At 37.2% G+C, this 20,568-nt stretch overlaps 1 protein-coding gene across 1 annotated transcript; it reads right to left on the reverse strand.

Annotated features, from left to right (window-relative positions):
* Positions 1-667: 667 nt before the first annotated feature.
* Positions 668-17,616, reverse strand: LOC121419817 (HMG box transcription factor BBX-like). Its single transcript, XM_041614280.1, has 11 exons — positions 17,533-17,616; positions 14,551-14,612; positions 12,020-12,295; positions 9,449-9,602; positions 8,333-8,514; positions 6,720-7,379; positions 6,368-6,555; positions 5,548-5,693; positions 4,900-5,007; positions 3,607-3,763; positions 668-1,401 (listed from the first exon to the last, which is right to left on the reverse strand). The coding sequence occupies exons 2-11, from the start codon at positions 14,593-14,595 to the stop codon at positions 1,323-1,325; spliced, it is 1,995 nt and encodes a 664-aa protein (XP_041470214.1). The 5' UTR covers positions 14,596-14,612; positions 17,533-17,616; the 3' UTR covers positions 668-1,322.
* Between the last annotated feature and the right edge of the window lie 2,952 nt (positions 17,617-20,568).

Below are 20,568 nucleotides of genomic sequence, written 5' to 3' on the forward strand. Positions count from 1 at the left end.
CGTCATTTGGTACATGCTTCCGGTGAGATGAAAATCCGCGGGCAAATACAGTCGTATTGCTCCATGTTATCTCTACGTAATAACAACAATCGGAAAAAAAACTTTCGAAAAAAGGCGCGCCCAATTTGATCTCGCTTTACGATGCGAAGCCAGCTGGAGATCATGATTTGCTCTGAAAAGTTAAGCATAAACAGCACTCCCAAAACCACGTTTATGATCGGCGTTTGGAATCGCCGTTTGAAATTGCTGATTCTGTCCTCGCAATGGAAGCATGAACACACCCTTAGTGAGATTAAACGCATCAATGCAGATTGACCTTGATTGACTTTGAATTTTTTTTCCACTAATTCAGTTTAGCTTGACATTTTTTAAAGTTAACATACAATACCATATGACATTCATTATTTTTTACTGGGAGACATAATTTTTGGCAATTAGGCCCGTATTCCGAAGTCAGGTCTTAGACCATGGTCTAACTTTGTGCTAAAATTATGGGAAGCCAAAAGTGTCAAAATTTGTATTAAGTTGTATATTTCTTATGTTAACTGTGCTCTTTCCTGATTCATCGATGGTGGACACAATCATCTATTTATACTTCCTAGACAATTATGATTGATATGAGAGCCTAATGAGCTGAAGTATGATATCTCTACCATTAGTGACTTATTTAACAATTGGCTATCCATACTTACACCACAACTTTAAACACGAGTTTAAGTTAAACCCGACTTCAGAATACGGTCCATTGTGTTGAATACAAACATGTGTGTAGCACTTTCCGAACAATAATTAACGAACAGCCTCTATAAAGATATCCTGTTGTCATGATGCTTTGGTCAAGGATCTACAACAGGCAGTGCACCAAGCCTTTCAACAAGGCCTTCCACTGACTATGGTCTGAGGTGGAAAGACTGCACTCACAAGATGTGAAGCAGTGAGCGGAAAGTGCAGTGAGACGAACTTTTGAATCTGCTCATGATACAGGAACAGCCAATCAGGAGGCATCTCTCAGACTTTTGACTCACACACACATATCAACAATGGTCTACGCCAAGGAAGAGCCCATCGTCTTGATTGGTCGATTGTCGTAATTTCCCGCCAAGCACAGAGCGATGAATATCCATGCATTTCTCCACCGGTGAAACTCGAAAAGGCCCTACAGACAGCTTTCTTATTGCCATGTAGTGGTGAAAAAAAAAATTCTGTCATTGTAGCCTCGTTGAAAGGCTCATACACACCATGTTCGCAGTGCTGTTGCTGGACAAATATGGATGACTGAATATTTCCTTGAGGATATTGATGCAATCATTGTGGTATTTTGGTTATGAGACTGTCACTGCTGCGAGGCAGAGGTTGGGCCTTTGTACATGACTGCCAGGGGTACATGCTGTACTTGCAGAGCTGCAGTTTTAAAGAAATGGTAACAACATTTACAATGGAAAGCTATAAAAGGCTTGCTGGCGAAGTTTGAATTGCAAATACAATTTTTTCCGGCCTTTACCCAGTGAAGAATATCGATCTGAAAAAAAGTATTTAAAAAAAATCTTGGACCCAGCAGGATTTGAACCTCTTGAATGATATTAGTATATTGTAGCATCCAGTTCGCAGACACTTTTTGGCTCCCTGTCCGTTCCCGGATTGTATTCAAGCTTCTAGTTTTTGCACACGACTGTTCTTATAAAATTGCCCCGTCCTATTTACTCGATTTAGTATCATATTACCAGCCATCCCGAAATCTTAGATCAAGCTCAAAAGCATTATTTGTTGTTCCCTCTGTCTTTACAAAGTCATATGGTGAGTGTGCTTTTACTCATGCCTCTGCTGTCCTCTGGAATGCTTTACCTAATTCAATGAGATATCAAAGTGATTTATGTACATTCAGGAGATCCCTCAAAACATATCTTTTCAATGCATAAAATACCAACTTTGAACTAATGATCCAATCTAAATATCTTGATTACTTTATTCTTACCTTTCACTATTTCTTCTTTAAGCGCATAGGGACATGCTATCCTATGTGTGATGCGCTATACAAGAATTGAGCATTATTATTATTATTATTAATGTTCAGCATCTATTGAAAATGCCCATCAAATCACAATGGGTAGGTTAGGGGTCATTGTCGAAAGTCGTTTGAAATTTGTCCAGAGTTTAAAGATAAATTCTAGTATTGGTAACGATCTCAAAATGACTTTTTACAGAATCTAATATAATGACCACCCAAGTGTCTGTTTGTATGAATAAAAAATATGTGCCAAAGGATTCTGGAAGAAATTGTGTAATTGCTGAGAAATAAGCAAAATAAGCGCGGATTTGGTCACTTCTGTCGGGTCTTTATTCCAGCAATAATAATACACTGTCCCACGTGTGCCTATCTGTGTTGGTGATCTTCAGTGTGAACATTTTTCAGCGTAGATTTCAAGATTTCACAAAGTTCAGTTTATGTAACTGTACCAGATCTAGATCCTTGATGATATACTGACAATTAAGCCTGGTTTTACAGACTTTCTCATGAAATCAGTGTTTACTGCAACTACTGGCATTTCTCTTTTTAGACTGCAACGTTCTTTTGATTCACTGATTTTCGACATAGGCTGCTTTGTTTCAAAGGGCTTTTAACAAAAGATTATCTGCGTTATAGAAATTCAATGCTGAAATGCCTTAATGAAACCTGTGGGATAAGTTTAATAGTTTGTGCGAAAACAGAAATATCAAAGAATAAGATCAATGGAAGTTAGAGTGAAATTGGATTGACAAAATAGTAATGAGCATATGTTTTCGAGCATATGTTTTCGATCACACCGAAATGAGAGACAAGTCCCAAATCAAAGTTCCTCTGAATTCAACAAACCAATAAAAAAGTCAAAATTTTGAAGATTATTTTTTTTCATTTTCTGGTTCTTCCATGTTTCATAATTACTCTGTGAAAAAAATGAGTGAAATTGGATATGAAACAATTCTGTTGTCTCGGTGTGATGCGTCACATATGTCGAGAACACAAATGCTATGGTGAATCCTCCCATTCGCAATGTAAACAAGATTAGTGATGTCACACATGTTCAGCTTTCCCAACTGGACAATGAAAAAAAATACCCTTATACACATCTCTATGCTCCTCATTTTAATAAGACAACTTTAAAGCGACCTTTCATTGACAAATCACAGGGAAATCAAGGCTTATCTCAGAACAGAGGAGGGACTCAAATCTTTCACTTGGCTGCATGCCTGGGGGTGTTATGTAATAGACGCCAGCATGTCTGGGAGGTCAATAGGAGAGCAATAGTAGACTAACCAACCAGAAGTAAACTGTGTGTTTTCACTTTGAAACATGTAACTTCACAGAGATTATTTATTTTGGTTTAGCAATCAAAAGACCTGCTATGAGTCTAGGAATTGGGATTGTTGGAAACTGGATCTGCGATGATCCGAAGTAAATAACCATCACGAGTTCGGTCAAACTCCTGCTGTCCAAACTTTTATCACATTAGTCCGACGGGCGCTCATGACGGATGGATTATATAATGCAAGTCAATAGGCCTTTTGAAATTTTTGTATTGACTCAATTTTCCCATGATTTGTCAGTGGCTGGGCCCTTTAACCCTTTACCTGCATGGTTTGAGTTCCATGGAAGCGACCTCTGCAAGGTCAGATAAGGTGAAAGGTTGAGGGTCACTTATTGACCTCTTGACCTTTGATCCAATTACTTTGTCCATTCTGGGAGTTGAGTGTGAAGACTGCACTGTGCTGGTAATGCTGTGAGGATCTACAAGATGAGATGATTCAAAATGAGGATGATGTTATCATTTCATTAAGCAATCATACCAGCCATGGCAAAAATTCCTGCAGCCAGAAATTGATCCAAAATGTGCCGCACTCAACCCAGGTGAGATAAATGGGTACCAGCACGAAGTAATTCCTCAAAAGCTGCGAGCACAAGAATCTGCAGACTAGCTTAACCGAGGTATTTAGGAGCACCTTAAGCACCTAACAAGGGGGTTTGTGTGCTGTTCTGTAATACCCTATTATCATTATCATCATCATCATTATCATTTTTTTATTATCATTAACAAATAATAATTGTGTTATTCACAAATATAGCAGTTTGAACAGAATTTTGTTCCCATTTTTATCATCCACTTCTCGTGCATAGGAGATACTTCTAGGATAAAATATTTGAAAATAGTTCTCATACATGCACAATCACTACACTTCCAAGACAATCGTTTGAAAAGTGTTATTTAAAAAAAATTAAAATAATAGTAACATTAATGAGAGAGAGGACAAAACATCTTGGACCCCCATGTACACACAATTGCTTTTTTAATCACCGTAAAAAAAAAATCAAATGCAATTCCCAAATACTTCTTTTTGATTGGTTGAAAATGAATTTTTTATGTTATATTACAACACTCTCTCACGATTATAACTGCCAAAACTTTACAAACTTGACTTTAAAGGTATTATTTAACTTTGTGAGCAGCCGATTTAAAAAATTCTCAAACCAAGATGAAACATGTGTACCAGTGCATGTATTAGAACTAATAAACCCTGAAAACAACCATTATTGAGAATGAAAAGCTAAAACTACAAGGTAAACCCCGATTTTGTAAATAGGCGTCTTATAGACGCCTAAATAGTACGCATAAGTCTATGGGATGAAATTAAGATAGTGTTTCTGGTCACTTTATATTTCAATTTTTGGAAGCACTAAATAATTATTTTTGAACGCAATTTTTTCTGGGCTTCATTTTTGTAACATATCCTAGACACAGGTGACAAGTGTGACCTTCTAGCTCAGATTTTTTAAAAGTCAAACCAATGTTAACCAATCACTTTAAACTTTGACAAATGATTTTGACAGAATTCCCCACAGAGAGGGGACCTTTGACGCCTATTCACCTTTAGTAGGTAGAAGGTGCATAATTGACGATTTCCTTGCTTTTCTTTTCTGGCTGCCAGTGACGGTCATCTCAGTGGAAGACAGTGACCTCATCACTTTACTTTTACCTGTAGACAAAGAAAATCACCCATAATGCATTGTTAACGCTCATACTTTCGGTGGTGGGAGGTGTCAAAGAATCATAAATCACTATACACTTCAGAGGCCAAGAGATTAAAGGTGAAATACCACCTGAGCACTGCGGTGTGCAATTGGATTTGTATATATTTATGTTATGTGTTGTAATCAGAATTCTGTTTTCATCAGATCATTGATGAAAACCAGCTTTTTGCTGATCTTTTGTACATGAATAAATATATTCTAATGAATGAATAAATCTTTAAAAAGCTGCATAATTCAAAGCCTTGGTTTCCCTCTTTCATATGGCAATGTTAAATATTGGCTATGCATGTGAGACAAAAAAAATAAAACATGAGCATAAAACAATAAAAGAATTTTTTTTTATCAATATACATTTGGAACTAAATTTGTTTGCCCTAGAAAAAATGTCTTGAATATTCACTAGCCTGAGGTAATAGCAAGCTAATGGCTTTATAGGGCTTGACTGCCTCCCTCCTACCCTGATTAAGAAGGTGAATGTTGCTTACCCCTTTCTTTGATGAACTTAGCATTCTTGTATATGTCCGAGGTCTTTTTCGATTTCAAACCAGTTTTCTTCTTTGTTCTGAATTGTTCTGGAGCATACTGAGGTAATGTCGCTAATCTGGCTTCGACATTGATCTCACCATAGTCACTACAAAGGTGAAATAATATTAGAGAAATATGATGATAAATAGCCATAACAATTACATCAGTATTATCACCACTGTCACTGCCAACATCAACATTATCAACATCACCACTACAATAATAACAATAAAAGTGTATATTTGTAGAGCGCACACACCGTCAGTAGACGCTCATGGCGCTAGCCGAGCAACAGTTCTCTTTTACAATGTAAAAATTAGATTTTATAGAAATTTATATAAATACTACACAAGAACCATAAACAAGTACAATGTAAGAATAATAATTTCACATATGCTTCATTCACCCCAACCCATCCATCGGCCCATCATCATGCGGAACCCAGTGCCCTCTAGCTGCCCCGTTCACTGACAATTTAAGGGGTAAACCCAGTCAGTACATAACTCACAGGAGCTCTAGCAATCTGAGGACACCGGGTCCCACATGAACAGCCAGTGAACAGCCAATCCCTACCAAAGGAACCATCACCACGAACACCATCACTATCCCTATCATCATCATCAACATAATCATCATAACTGTCATTATCTTATATCATTCAGCATCAGATCAGATCATCAGTAGTGCTTGAAGTCATATTATTAGCAACTTTATAAATCAAAACCAGAACTGTTAAGTTGATGATCGCACACTTTAGAGTTTCACGGGCTTGCTACTTACAAATCTGAGCACGTTACACTGGATCCACTGTTTGTTCTTTTCCTGGGTCTTCTAGCCTTCTTCCCATCCTCTGGTTGAAATACTTCATCTTCCGCATCACTGAAACCACTCATTCCTTCGTTGGTATGGCGCCAAGCCTTCTTACAGTTAAACGGTCTCTCTGGCCGCTGTAGTGATTCTAACATCCCCTGTGTAATAACAAAAAACTATTATGACAGCATTGTTGGGCTTTTAAAAGGGGGTTCCCAAATGATCGAGAAAAAATATTTTCACATGTGATCGACATTTCTGAGAAGAATAATACAATGCAAACCTTCAAAGATCATATCTAAACAAAGATTTTTGTAATTACCTGATCAACGAGCTTGCGATACAACCTCCCCTTACAGGATCGCCTAGACTTCCTCTGCCCGGCTGACTTGGAATCCTCACTATCAGTCAAGCTACCTTCCTTCTCCTTCTCTTCTTCTTCCTTCTCTTCCTCATCCTTCTTCTCTTCTTTTCCATTGCTTTCCTTCTTGAAGACACCTTTCAATGCTCCAGGCCAGCTCAGAGAGAGGGCTTCGCTCTCATCCTTTACCTTCAAAACTTTCTTCTTCTTTTTCTTCTTCTTCTTGGAGCTCTTCTCGCTTTTCCTCTTCTTATTATTCATCTTTATTTTGGTCATCCCTTCCTCCGTTTCCTCATCTTTTGCTTCAACCTTCTTTGCATCGTTTGCCTCCATCACCCCCTCCTCCTCCTCGTTCCTAAAACCCACTTTCCTATCCATGTCATCTTCATCCTTTATTTCAGTTCTCATTGATCCATTGGTTATTTCAGCTGCTTGATTGTCTGAGGTTAACCTGAAATGCATCTGACTGTTAAGAGGTATTGTATTATTGTTATTACTGGATGCATCCAATGTACTATCCTTTGAGCCCACGGTTGTATTGTTAACAGGGATTGTCACATTGGTAAGGTGTATTGAATCAGAGTTGTGTTCTGGATTCATGGCAAGTTGATCGGAGCACATCTGAGGAGCGGAAAAAATGACAGTTTAGGCATTAATCAACAAATCTACAAGACTTTCACCTTTCATTTCGAGGACTTCATCTTATCCCCGAATACATCCCCCTCCTTCCACTCACACCTGCCAAACTACAAATAAATTTCTATCAATAAAACTACAAGAATTTAGAATTACAGCTACCCTCCCCCCTTTCCATGGTCAATTTCAATTCAATTTCAATTTATTTGCTCATAAAAACCCCTTCCCTACCCAGTATTTCAATGTAACAGTTTGTTCATATGAGACCACTGTTTATTCGAACACTATAAACTTGAGTAAACTATCTTGTCAAAATTGATGAAAAATATACCACACAATTTCTTGATTTAATGCACGAAAACTCAGAAAGAGCTATGGATTTCTGGATTCACTCAAGCACGAAATCTGCATAATAATAATAATAATTAACAACATTTATATAGCGCTTATCACAAAGAATGTCTCTAAGCGCTTAAGGAAAATGCATAGTGTGTAATACTTCAAAACTGTCTCCCAAAATAGGCTCAAAGAATTTTTTTTAAATCTCAATATTCATTTAAATTTACAACTTCAGATTGTGACGGAATGAAGAGGGAGAATCACTCTTCCAGATAAGCTTTTCCTGGGGCCCGTAACACAAAGCTTAGCAATGATCGTAGAACCTTTTTCTACGATTGAGTCCATTGACTACAATGTACAATCAAGCGTACGATTAATCGCTAACCAATGTGTTACAGGACCAGCGCTGTACAGGACCCTCATCATTTTTACCATTTTAAAACAAAATAAATAATTTTGCAATTTACAGAGAATCTCGCCTGGCGACTTGTCACTGGTTTTGAGGATGAATGGTCACAAATGTACTAAAAATCAGAAATACTTTATAAATTTTGAAAAAGAATACACATTTCTACATAAAATCATGAGAGCAAGCCTACCTCGGCAAACTGGAATAATTTTGATTTAATGCTGTCATCATCTTCCCTCTCGTTGGTTGCTGGTTCCGAGTTACTCCTACGGACTGTTTTATGTTGGTCAGATGAGGGCGCTACACGTTTTGTACTCGTCTCTTGCTGGCCAGCGAGTAATAGAAGACTTAGCCCTCCCATTTGAGATGGATCTGAAAAAGGAGGAAGTTATTTTGAAGGGGCTATTAACTCAGGCCCGTTTTCAAAACTCAGGGTTTTAATCTAAACTCTGGTCTTAAGTTATGGTCTAACTAGTCTTATTGTATAGGGTCCTAAATATCTGCATCAGGTTTCTCTTGAAAAACGGAAAAACCTGAGTATCGAGCTGTCATCAAGTTTCTGCAGCTGACAGACCTGACCCCAGTTGAGAATTGGCACTAATTGAAATTTTTCCTCATTTGTAATTTATCCTTTCTTGTATTTCTCTAAGTTATCTTAACTTATATGTTTTGCTCTCTTCTAAAGTGCCTTGAGCATTTAATCAAAATGGAAAAGATGCTTTATAAATCATTATTATAATATGCATTACCAAGGAGCAGTCAGAAAAATGAAAGCATCCTATGTCATAAACCCCAAAGAAGGCCAACTCAAGCTTATCCATTTTTCACTAGACACTATGATACAGGAGCCTGTAAAATCAGACTAAATATTGCAATGACCAAGAAAATTTGGTGGGTACGATTAAGAAATGTGAGAGATTTTATGGACCACATCAGGGGTCCCGTCTAACAAAGAGTTACCATTGATCCAATCAATTGTTACTCTATGGAAATCCATCAGAGTCATAAATTTTTCTACAGGAAATTTGGACAATGTCCTTTGTAAACAAAGAGAAGCACAGTGAATTTTTAAGAAAACAATCAATGCATGAATATACATCAAAGTTAGAAAATATTTTGAACAAGCATGCATAATAGATGACGTTGCTGGCCGTCCATAGTTGTGATTGATCGGATCAATCATAACTCTTTGTAAGACGGGGCCCAGGTCTTCAGATCTTAATCCTTTCTATGTAAGGCTCAAAACTTTAGAGTCACCCCTCTATCTAAAAAAAAACCTGGTGGTAAGACCAACGATGTGATTTACCTGCTAGCTTTCCGACGGTGATTCCGGCCTTGTTTTCCTCTGTGCTTGGCAGACGTGTTGTTATATTACCAGGATTGGTTACTTTTCCACCAGCGTGTCGATGAGGACCGCTCCATTTATAATCAGGGTGGGCTTTCATGAATGCAGCTTTACACTGTCAAATTGAACCAAATAATATACATGTATAAGAACTTGCAAATAAATAACGAGAAATGCATCCTTTGTCAACTTATTTAACACCAAACTGAAATCCCACCTCTTTCAAGATAGTTTTTAAAAAAGTCACTTTTTCATGTTTTTGGTTATGTATTTTGTAGAAATAATTAATCTTTACTTATTTTCTTCGATTAATTTAGCGAACTTAATTTTACTTTTAAAATTTTTGCGTATCCTGTTAATAATTGTTTTTCTGTTTATCTGTTATGTATTGTAATGCGCAGTTGAGTATATCCAAATAGAAATTGCGCAATATAAATTTACAATTATTATTATTATTATAATAGCTGAATGCGGAAGCATCGTGGTGTAGCAGTTCTGACTTTCGCCTTGTAATCCTAGGAACACGAGTTCGAATCCCACCATGGCCTAGCGTCCTTTGGCAAGGCATCAATCCACACTTTGCCACTCTCACCCAGGTGTTAAATGGATACCCGGTAGGATGTGAAAGCCTATGTAGAAAGCCTAGCAATGGAATCTTGTTAGAAGGCTTGTTAGAATGCTCCCCAGGGAGTGGAGAAAGTGCCTACCTGTATGTTGTATGCCGCATGCTTGGGTCCAATAAGGGTAATAATATATCTGTAAAGCGCTTTAATATAGACGTTGTTCTGATTTTTTTTAAGCGGATTATCATTAATTTATATTCAGAGAAAAGAATGCGCCACAGTATTACCATTGCTTTAAAGAGAAATTCCAGTAGTTGCAGTAAACACTGATTTCATGAAAAAGTCTGTAAAACAAGGCTTAATTGTCAGTATATCACCGAGGATCTAGATCCGGTACAGTTACATTAACTTAACTTTGTGAAATCTTGAAATCTACGCTGAAAAATGTTCACACCGAAGATCCCCAACACAGATAAGCGCACGTCGGACAATGTATAATTATTGCTTAGAGCGTTGGGCCCGACGCTCTACCCGAATCCTGTGCTTATTTGCTGATTTCTCAGCAATTACACAATTTCTTCCAGAATCCTTTAGCACATGCGTTTTATTTATACAAACAGACACTTTGGTGGTCATTTCATTGGATTCTGTACGAACTCATTTTGATATCGTTACCAAAACTAGCATTTACCTTTAAGCTTGAGCTCCCACTTACCGTGCTCAGTGCATTTAAGGAATTACTAATACCCGGTATTAATAATAATAATAATGCAGGTCTTGTATGCGCATATCACATTATGTCCGTTCTCAGCGATCGCGGAAAATCACGGTCCCTACAAGTGGTAAATTCAATTCCATGACTTTTCACAAATTTTCCAAATTCCCTGACTTTTCCCTGACTTTCCATGACCACAAATTTTTCCAGGATTTTCATGACTGCGGGAACCCTTGACATATACACAATCAACTTAGTTGCCAAACTGAATTTGAAGTTGGGAATAGTTTATTAAACCGGATCAAAAAAGCTACAGTATTTGTAAGACAGTCAACCAGGTTAGGAAATCATTTTGATTATTGGGGGAATGAATGGGGGGGCTAATTTTTTCATTTTAAGGGGTTCTTTTTATGGGGTAATAAGCAATTATGCAGTAACAGCAATCATTACTCTGCCATAGTTAAATATTGATTTTCCATCTTGAATATTCTGGGGGATCAAGTTTTGACATGGGGAGCGGTGTGTCAGATTAGTTCGGCCCTCAACGCTAGGATTCAGTAATCGGGCCCGGAAGCTTGGCAATGAGGACTTTGCACTCGCGCCCCTGCTTTCAAGCTCAATACTATGGAATCAGGCACACTTCTTTGAAATACGTAACCCCTCATATCTTTATTGCTCAAAACTTGATCTTCTATATTTTTTATCATTGTTTTTTAAGTAAATGTTGTTTACATTGTGATTTGTTTTCTCTGTAATTTACCTTTGTTAACCTGCTTGTAATATATTAGTTCATGACCTGGGGGGGTGTTTCACAAAGATTTAAGTATGACTTAGAGTCGCACTTAAATGCCGAGTTGCGTACTGTATGAAAGGCTTGACCGCATTGGTCAGATCGTGCCATGAGGACGCGCACCACTGCTGCGTATCTATCAATAAGATCACGTGTTGCATATCATGTACGCGTCGGCATTTAAGTGCGACTTAAGTCATACTTAAATCTTTGTGAAACACCCCCCTGGGCTTATTTCTTTTTATTATTATGTACTCACCTATGTTCCTTTGTTAGAATTTGAATATTGAATAAAGTGATGATTAAAAAAAGAATTTGACAGATCTTGGGGCGACTTTAGGAAGAATAGTCCCCCCCCAGCATGTATTTGGTGAGGAAGTTTTGCAAGCAATTTGGGCCGTCATGAGGGCTAGTCGCCCCGTTGCCCTCATGTCTTTCATACGCTGCAGTCAACAATGCCTTACCTCTCTCGCAAGCTGCAGATATTTCTCCTTCTCGTCTCCATCCAGTGCGCCCCACATATCGGCTAACATCTTGGTGCAAGCTCGGTTATCGAGCCACGGGTGCCTAGTCCTCACCACCTGACGATGACGCTTACAGAAGAGTAGGAATGCATTCATAGGCCTTCGAAGCTGATTATCGTCTTGAGAGAAGGACTCGGCAAACAGGTCATCGGGATCGAGATGGGAATTGGGGATGGTCGTCGACGAGGACGATGGATGCTTTCCAAGTAGATCCTCCTGCAAATATTATCACATCAAGGATTAAATATATAACAGATTTGTTGTAACAGGGGGAGAGAACTGACAAACATTGGATGGACTAAGAAGACATGGATGAGGTAAGAGGAGCAGGAGAGTAGGAGGGTTGGATTGAGGATGCAATGAACCGACAAAGTGGAGGGAGGGTAAGGGCAATTGCTGCTGGGCAATTCCATAAAATAGTCAACCTTTTTGTACGTCTGACCCCCATTTTTCTCAAGTTTTACTTCACTTCATAAACTGACCAACTCATGGTCCTTTGAGAACATTACAGACTCTCAAAAGAACAAGAAATCAGAGACAGAAAATTTCATGAAGGTCCCACATATAGGGGGTCGGACGTACATATTTTATGGCATTGCCCTGCTTGTATACCGGGGCCCGTAACACAAACTTAGCATTGATCGTATAACATATTTCTACGATTGATTCCATTGACTACAATGTATAATCAATCAAAATAAAGCATGCGATCAATCGCTAACCTTTGTGTTACGGGCCCTAGATTTAAAACTTTGGATCAATGACTGTAAGTGGTCTCTCATTGACTGTGAGTTGCAAATATCTAGTCTTAAAACATACCTTTGCACTTTGTTTACAGATTACTATTCATAATCCAATCCCAAATCCATATTTCGTTGTTCGAAATAGACATGAAATGAAATACTCTGAAAATTTGCTTTGCCCAATTGATCGTGGGCCCGGCAGCCGCTGTGCAGCGCCAGATCCACGAGGCTCTATCCCTCTAATCGTTGCATGCCAAACAGGGTAGCAGCAACTCCCATCTTTTAATGTCTTTTGGTCTGATGCGGCCGGGGTTTGAACTGTGTATAAAAGAAAAACTAAAATGGTTTTTTAGAAGAAAGTACTCGCTTTGGCTACTTGGTAGGATAGATCTACTGTGGTATGAATGTATACGGTAGTGAATTAGCATGTTATTTTTTTTCAAGTAGGCCTACATGTATATTACAAGACTACACTGCTCAGTGTTGCATTCTGGGTTAAAAACCTAGCCCAATTTGAGTAGTTGATAACTTGAGATGGTGCTATAAGCCAGTTCACAGTAAGCTCATGATCAACTTTTCTCAAATTATCTTTGTGATTTTTCATTAGGATAAGCACTATCATTTTCAAATGTAGATGTTGCGTAAGCTTTACCGGTAGAGTATTCAAATTTTAAGAACAAAAGGCATTGTTTAGATTAGGTGACTAGAATAGTATATCAGGGATAAAGTTTGGAAGTCTGTTTTATTGTCTGCCTTTGGCACATTTGACTATTGTTTAGGCTACTGTCAAATACCAGTGATTATGAAGGCTCAATTTATCACTCTTCAACTTGGATGTGATAAAATAAATATTTTGAAAGGAATACATGAATAATCATCAAATCACAAATGTCTAAGTCAGTGAATTTGAAAGCCACCTTCATGGTTTATCTCAAATGACCTTTTTCTGCTCGTGCGCAGGTTACAACCGTGAACAGGCTTAAGATTCCTGGGGCTTGTAACACAAAGCTTAGCAATGACCGTACATGTGAATATATTTTAACGATTGATTGCATTGACTACAATGTACAATTAATTGTGAAAGTCAAGTGTATGATTAATCACTAACTTTTGTGTTACAGGACCCTGGGGAGTGTTTCATAAACATTTTTGTCTGACAAGTTGTCAGATCTGTCAACTTTCCTTGAATGCAATTGGCTGAGAGTCACTGTTACTATGGTAACTGTCAGTTAAAACAGGACTTGTCGGATAAAACGTCTGGAAGGTAGGAACTAGGAAGGATATTTGTTTCATTTCATTGAAAAACAAGGAAAATTGAAAGTTAAGCACAATACCCTAAGATGTCCAGTCCTCCAGGAAAATATTTTGCTTTAATAGCCTAAGTGTTTTTTTTTATTCATGTATTGCACTCTTTTTATTTTTGTTTTTATGGGTTCTTTTTTATTCTCTCTCACAGCATAATGCATAAATCAACATTTGAACAGCAAGTCCTAAGTACCAATGATCAATGGCATCAAAATGGCACCAAATGCTATCAATCGATGGTGAGATTGACAAAATAAAGTCCAATCCGGTTTGTTTCAGTAGAATCGAGCACTGACAATGTATTTCTTTCTAAATTTACTCTGAAAGTGCCATAATACAATTTTCTAAAAAAATAGATGAAAAGGTACAAAAAATATCGTGTCAACAATCAACACCAATAAGAATATTTCTGAGGTTCTTCACCTTCAATTTCTTCAGAGGACTTTTGAAGTCACTGCACTTCGGCATCTTGTTTTTTTTTATATCTGTAAAAAAAAAGAAAGGAAATAATTAAGAACATATTTATGATCAACAGAACAAATGAACATGTATGCCTAGATTTTCAATTGTACCATGGAACAAAACCATGAACTACCAAGTATGCAGATTTCTAAACATGTTGTGCTTCATTCATGAATCTTAATCCTTTCTATGTTAGGCTCAACACTTTTCAGTCGCCCCTTGTATTCACCTTCCTTTCTCCTACTTAATACAAACGTAACAGTAGTGTTGTTTGCAGATACCAAATGTATATACCTCTCAAACTAATTTAACTTAAATTCTAGTTTACCTGTAGTTACATCCTCTTGCTTGAGAAAAAAGTTGCACAGTGAAATACTTCATACAGTACACGCACATTATTCATTGTGTTTATGGTCGGGGAATGACTGACAAAAACTTTATAGTCTGTTGGAAGGGATTTTTTTTTTAAGTTTAAGGGGTGGTTTTAAAAAAAAATGAGCCAACAATTTTGAGGGGCTCAGAAAAGGCATATGGGGGAAAAATTCATTAAAAGCTGCAAATATCATGCAAAAATATTGACCTTCTTCCCACAAAAATATACTTTTTGTGCAAGACTAATATAAAAGATATATATTTCATCTTTTTCCTTTCCTTCTTTTCTCCATTTTCCTTGGCCCTGAAAATCTTGGGTCCACCTAGCTTTTGGATACTTGTACAAAAGGTTGGTGACTGTTGTGCAGAAGTAAATTTCATGCCTTTGATAAATATCTTTAATAATCACAATATTTTGTATGTCGATTTCCACTCCCTATACTTCTCTTTCCTCTTCTTCTACATGTACTTCTCTTCTTCTTTCTCCTCTTCTTTCTCTCCTTTCTCTTCTCCTTCTCTTTCTTCTCCTTCCTTTTCTTCTCACTCGTCTTATTCTCCTTTCTATTCTTCTTCCTTTTCTTCTTCTTTATATTCCTCTTCTCTTTATTCCTCTTCTTCTTATTCTTCTCCTTTCTCTTCTTCTTTCTCTTCTTCCTCTTATTTTTCTTCATCCTCCTCTTCTTTCTCTTCTTCTTCCTCTTCTCAGTTCCTTCTCTTCTTCTTGTTCTCCTTATTATTCCTCTCTTTCTCCTCCGCATTCTTCCTTTTCTCCTCCTCCTTCCTTTTCTTCTTTCTTTTCTTCTTCTTCCTCTTCTCCTACTTAAGGACTCTTTTTCTCATTTTTTCCTTCTTCCCCTTTCTCTTCTTCTTCTCTTTATTTTTATATTACCCTTCTTCTCATCCTTCTTCCACTTCTTCTTTTTCTTATTAATCCTCTTTTCTCCTTTTTCCTTTCCTTCTTCTCCTCTTCTTTCTCTTCCATTATTTTTTTCTTCTCGCTCAGTGCACTTTTCCTCTTTCCTTTATCTGGAAATTTGCATGCTATGACATAATTTGCAGACGCTGGCAGACGGATTGAGACGGGTTCAAGCCGAGGTAGGTTTCCGTTTACATCTATAAATCCGTGGACCGAGGCCGGCCCAGGGCCTGCAGGGCATGCCTGAGACTACCTCTTGTGAGGTAGTCATGGGTAGCTTCGCCAAAAAAGGTGGTCGAGGTTGGTTTGGGATGTTAACATCTGATTTCTTTCCTACCCAAGATAGGCTCCGAGCGGCCCGGAGCTACCGACTTTCTAGATGTCATGTAACAGGGATCTATGAATTGATTTTCAAACCTGTAAAAAATTAAATTGATCTATTGCAGGTCTATGATTCAAACAATAAAAAACAAAACTCATACTCGGAGTCATAGAAATAGTGAGGACATCATCGACTATCTCGGTAGCATATCCTCTATATTATAGGCTAACTATTTTGTGAAAAAAATAAGCAAAACTGTAACGTTAAGTGTCTGACTTTAAAAAGTCTTAACTTTTACATTTTATTTTTACATCCGATTTTGATGAATTTTTTAGTGTTAAAATTGCTTGTTTGATATTGATGATATTAATCAAATCAACATTTTTCTGAAGTGGACTTAAAGCCTGTGTATAGCTTTGGTAAAGGGTCAATAATGTGATTGATAATCGAATATCATCTAATATGACAGTCTTACTGAAGCGTAGAGACCGTTTGATATTTTTCCAACTGCACTTCTCTGAGAAAATTTCAAATATTCAAATCTTGGATATATAGCGCCCTCTCTCGGCGATGCTTGTTTTAAATTTAAAAAATGGGCATTCAAGCACTTATCTTATAAATTTAGTGATTAGATATCCAAAAGTTACAGACAAAGAACATATCTTGAAAGTTTCAGCCCATTCCATGATTTGGAATAGGATTTAATTGAAAGACAAAAACACACAGATATTTTAATTTGATCGGGTGACCCGATCAAGTTAAATTTCCATGTAAAATCGCCAAATTTATCCTGTAAAACACATTTTCATTTCATATCCTCCACATCATAACTGTTATAGGGCATATCCATTCATATTAGCTAGCAATGAATTGGAATAGTGATAGGTGCATTTTGGTGGATTTACCAAAACTATACACAAGCTTTAACCTTAGTTTAAAATAATTGTCAATTTTCATCTTTTTTCCTCATCCAACGCGGACAACACGTACAAGTAGATGATTTAGCCAATGCCAAGTCAGACAAGCGACAAAATCGCCAATTACAATCTATCCCAATATCCCATCATCATTCACACACGACACAGTTCGAAGCGAGTATAACTAAAAAGCCTTCACACGGTACGGCCGGGGGATCGGAGCGCAGCTGCTGATGCGACTTTCTCTCAACTGCTCTTACACTGCAGCTGCACATCACAAATCGAGCACACCATCAAACACGTTTTTCTCCAAAATCCTCGTTTAAAATGATATGTTTACGATGGAACATGATACCATTCCTCCTGAAGCACTAATAATCAAAATCTCTCTCATACGGAAACCAGTCGACACTTACCTCATTCAATTAAAAAGATGTAAAAAGTCATGTTTCAGAGAGACCATCCAGGCAAGTCAACGCAATTTACTCTAATTTGCATATTTCACGACCCCAGTTGACCTTACAGGGAGCTAGCTGTCGTTTGCAGACACAAAACTTTACCTGAAAGAAAAGTATGTTGAAAGCAGTCTGATTTTACAGACGAAAGTAGCCCTTAAGACCTTTTTTACTACAATTTTGTCAAACCTCAAACTTCAAAAACGATTTGAAACTGCTAGAATTGTTCCGAGGCACACTTTTTAAATGAGATATCAGTCAGGGTCTGTGGCTTCAGACTAGACCAGTTGCATTAGCTCTGCGTTGGGTACTGGTGCATCTGCGCTAGCGAGCGAGCTCAGCAACATCTCGCATCCAGGGATGCTATCATTGATGCTGTGAACATTCGGATTATCATTGAATTGGGATCTACAAAGGATCAGCCAAGGAGTATTGCTGGTAACTAATTGGATCAGCTAGATCAGGGCGGGGACCAGGGACCTGGGAAAGGGAACAGATGGGAGAGACTCCCCAGTCAGAAGCACTAACCGGGGCACTAACACATACATTGGCTGAGCATTTGCCGGGGCACTTGCGTAGGTCGATCTCTGTAAAAAAAAAAATAATAATAATAGTAATTAAAAAAATTGAAAATGGAGCCCCCGCCCGCCCCCCCCCCCCCCACTACCAAGTTTCACGTCCTGGAAAATCCTCATTACCTGCAATGCTAAACGATGCTAAAGCTTAGCTAATGTTGCAGCTTTTTCCCAGTAGGGTAAGCTAAAAATTTCATTTAAAAAATGCTCCACTGCATTTGTTTTTTTTCTTTTTTATCGCTTGCATTTTCTTTCCTATCTTCTCATTCTGTTCTTTCATTCTATCTTTTTTCTAGCTCTCCCCCTCTCCCTCTATCCCCCAACATTCTTCTTCTCTCTCTCTTTTTTTTCCCCCTCTCAATCTTCTTTACATCTTTCATATCTCTCCTCTGATTATAAATATTCACCAAAATATTTAAAAGCAATTCTAATTCATGTTCCAATATCTCTCAAACTTGAACCATTCTCTTTTTTCTAATATTTTTTTCTCTATTGAATTCATCGCATCAAAACCATGAATGAATAATTGATGTTTTAAAGGTCGACCACTACAAAAATTTCATTTCAATAAATGGGGAAAATCAAGTATACCTCTATAAATTTAAGATTAGATACAAAGTAAGAAAGTTGTGACCTTCCAAATTTCACTTTACCCATGGACCTAGTAGGTCCATACTTTACCTAACAATATATAGGCCTTCACTGCTGACCCAAGGATAAATATAAATCCAGCTGATATTTACCATGGGCAGAAATCTCAGGGGGGGGGGGCGTGCGATCCCCTACCATTTGGGAAGGGGGAGACACAATATTAAATGTACCCCATACTATTTGTGGTCTTTTATGATGGAAAAAGCAGACTTGTGCCTCCCCCACCCTTTTGAGAGCCATAATTAAAAAAAGTGTTTTTCCCAAGTGTGCCCCCCCCCCCCCTTGAATTGAAAGTGATATTTTTTTTTGCTCGTCAAATTTGCTTTACTTTACATTTTGGGTGAAAAGCTTTTTGGAAAATCCTGAATCCTTCCCTGGTCCCCCCACCCTTGGGGAGCGATTTCCACCCATGGTATTTACTACTGTTTGCAAGTGTTAATCATGTAACTGATTTGATAAAAGAACAAAATAAAACCAGCAAATCATGTGGAAAAATCAATTTAAATCCATATATCTTTATTGTACATTCAAAGAAAAAACAACATAATTCTATTGATTCTCCAATAGGTCAACAAAATGTCATCTTTCAACATTTGAAGGTTGCCAATTGGGTGGAGATAAATGTATTTGTATTACTTTACAAGAACCTTGGAAAAATAAGACTTTCGGTTTGTTTGTAATAAGTTGATTTGCATCTCATTTTCTCTTCATTAGCATCAAGATATTATACAATTCACCTGAAAGGGGTACTCCAGGCTTAACAGATTAGGTAAAATCCAACTTAACAAAAAAAAACTAGCACATCAATGATGTGGAGCTCATCCGGCATCTCGCAACGAAATTTAACACAATTTTAATTTCAGCCCAGTTGACACTGTAGTGTATTATATTGGTGACATAAATTGAGGATATAGAATTGAAATTGATGAAGAAATGACATAGAAGCATTTTTTGTGATCTATGAATAAATTTCATATGAATTAAGTATTAATAATCATCTAGTCAGTTTCTTAACTCTGTGTAGCACCCTGGTGAACCTAATATAGCTCTCAGATGGAACAAAAATAACCAAAATCAATCAACAAATAAAAAAGTAACTTTTGTGAGTTTTGAAAATATATGAATAAATTAGCATATTTAATGAGTTTCAAAATTCTATTTTGAAATTTTGTATCACCACCTCGAGCTATCATATAAAGCAAACAAAATTGAAATTGATCAACAAATGAAGAAGAGGCATTTTCTGTGATTTATAAATACATTTCGCATGAATTAGCATAAGTAGTTTTCTACAGAAAATTTCAAAATTCTGTGCAGAAGTTTGGTGGGCCTCATGAAGTTCTACCAGATGGAAGAAAAAATATCAAAATCTGTCAACAAATAAAAAGATGCATTTTCTGTGATGTCTGAATAAATTTGGCATAAATTAGCATAAGTGATTTTCTACTGAAAATTTCAAAATTCTGTGTAGAAGTTTGGTGAACCTCATAAAGTTCTACAAGTTGGAAGAAAAAAATTAAAAATCGGTCAACAATTAAAGAAGAAAAAGCATTTTATGTGAATTTTTAAAAATATGAATAAATTAATTTTGCATAAATTAGCATAAAAATTGTTCTAGTCAAACTTTCAAACTTCTGTGTAGAAGATTGGTGAACCTCATGAAGCTGTACCAGATGGAAGGGAAAAAAATCAAAATCGGTCAAGAAATAAAGAAGAAACATTTTATGTGAATTTTAAAAAATATGCATAAATTAATTTCGCATAAATTAGT

The sequence above is a fragment of the Lytechinus variegatus genome, chromosome 8, assembly GCF_018143015.1.
Source record: "Lytechinus variegatus isolate NC3 chromosome 8, Lvar_3.0, whole genome shotgun sequence".
NCBI lineage: Eukaryota > Metazoa > Echinodermata > Echinoidea > Temnopleuroida > Toxopneustidae > Lytechinus > Lytechinus variegatus.

Excerpts from the sequence above, each read along its gene's own strand:
- LOC121419817 (XM_041614280.1), bottom strand. The coding sequence starts at position 14,595 with ATGCCGAAGTGCAGTGACTTCAAAAGTCCTCTGAAGAAATTGAAG. Across the intron at positions 9,603-12,019 it reads ATCTGCAGCTTGCGAGAGAG|TGTAAAGCTGCATTCATGAA; the intron begins GTAAGGCATTGT and ends TCAATTTGACAG. Across the intron at positions 6,556-6,719 it reads ATCGCAAGCTCGTTGATCAG|GGGATGTTAGAATCACTACA; the intron begins GTAATTACAAAA and ends GTTATTACACAG.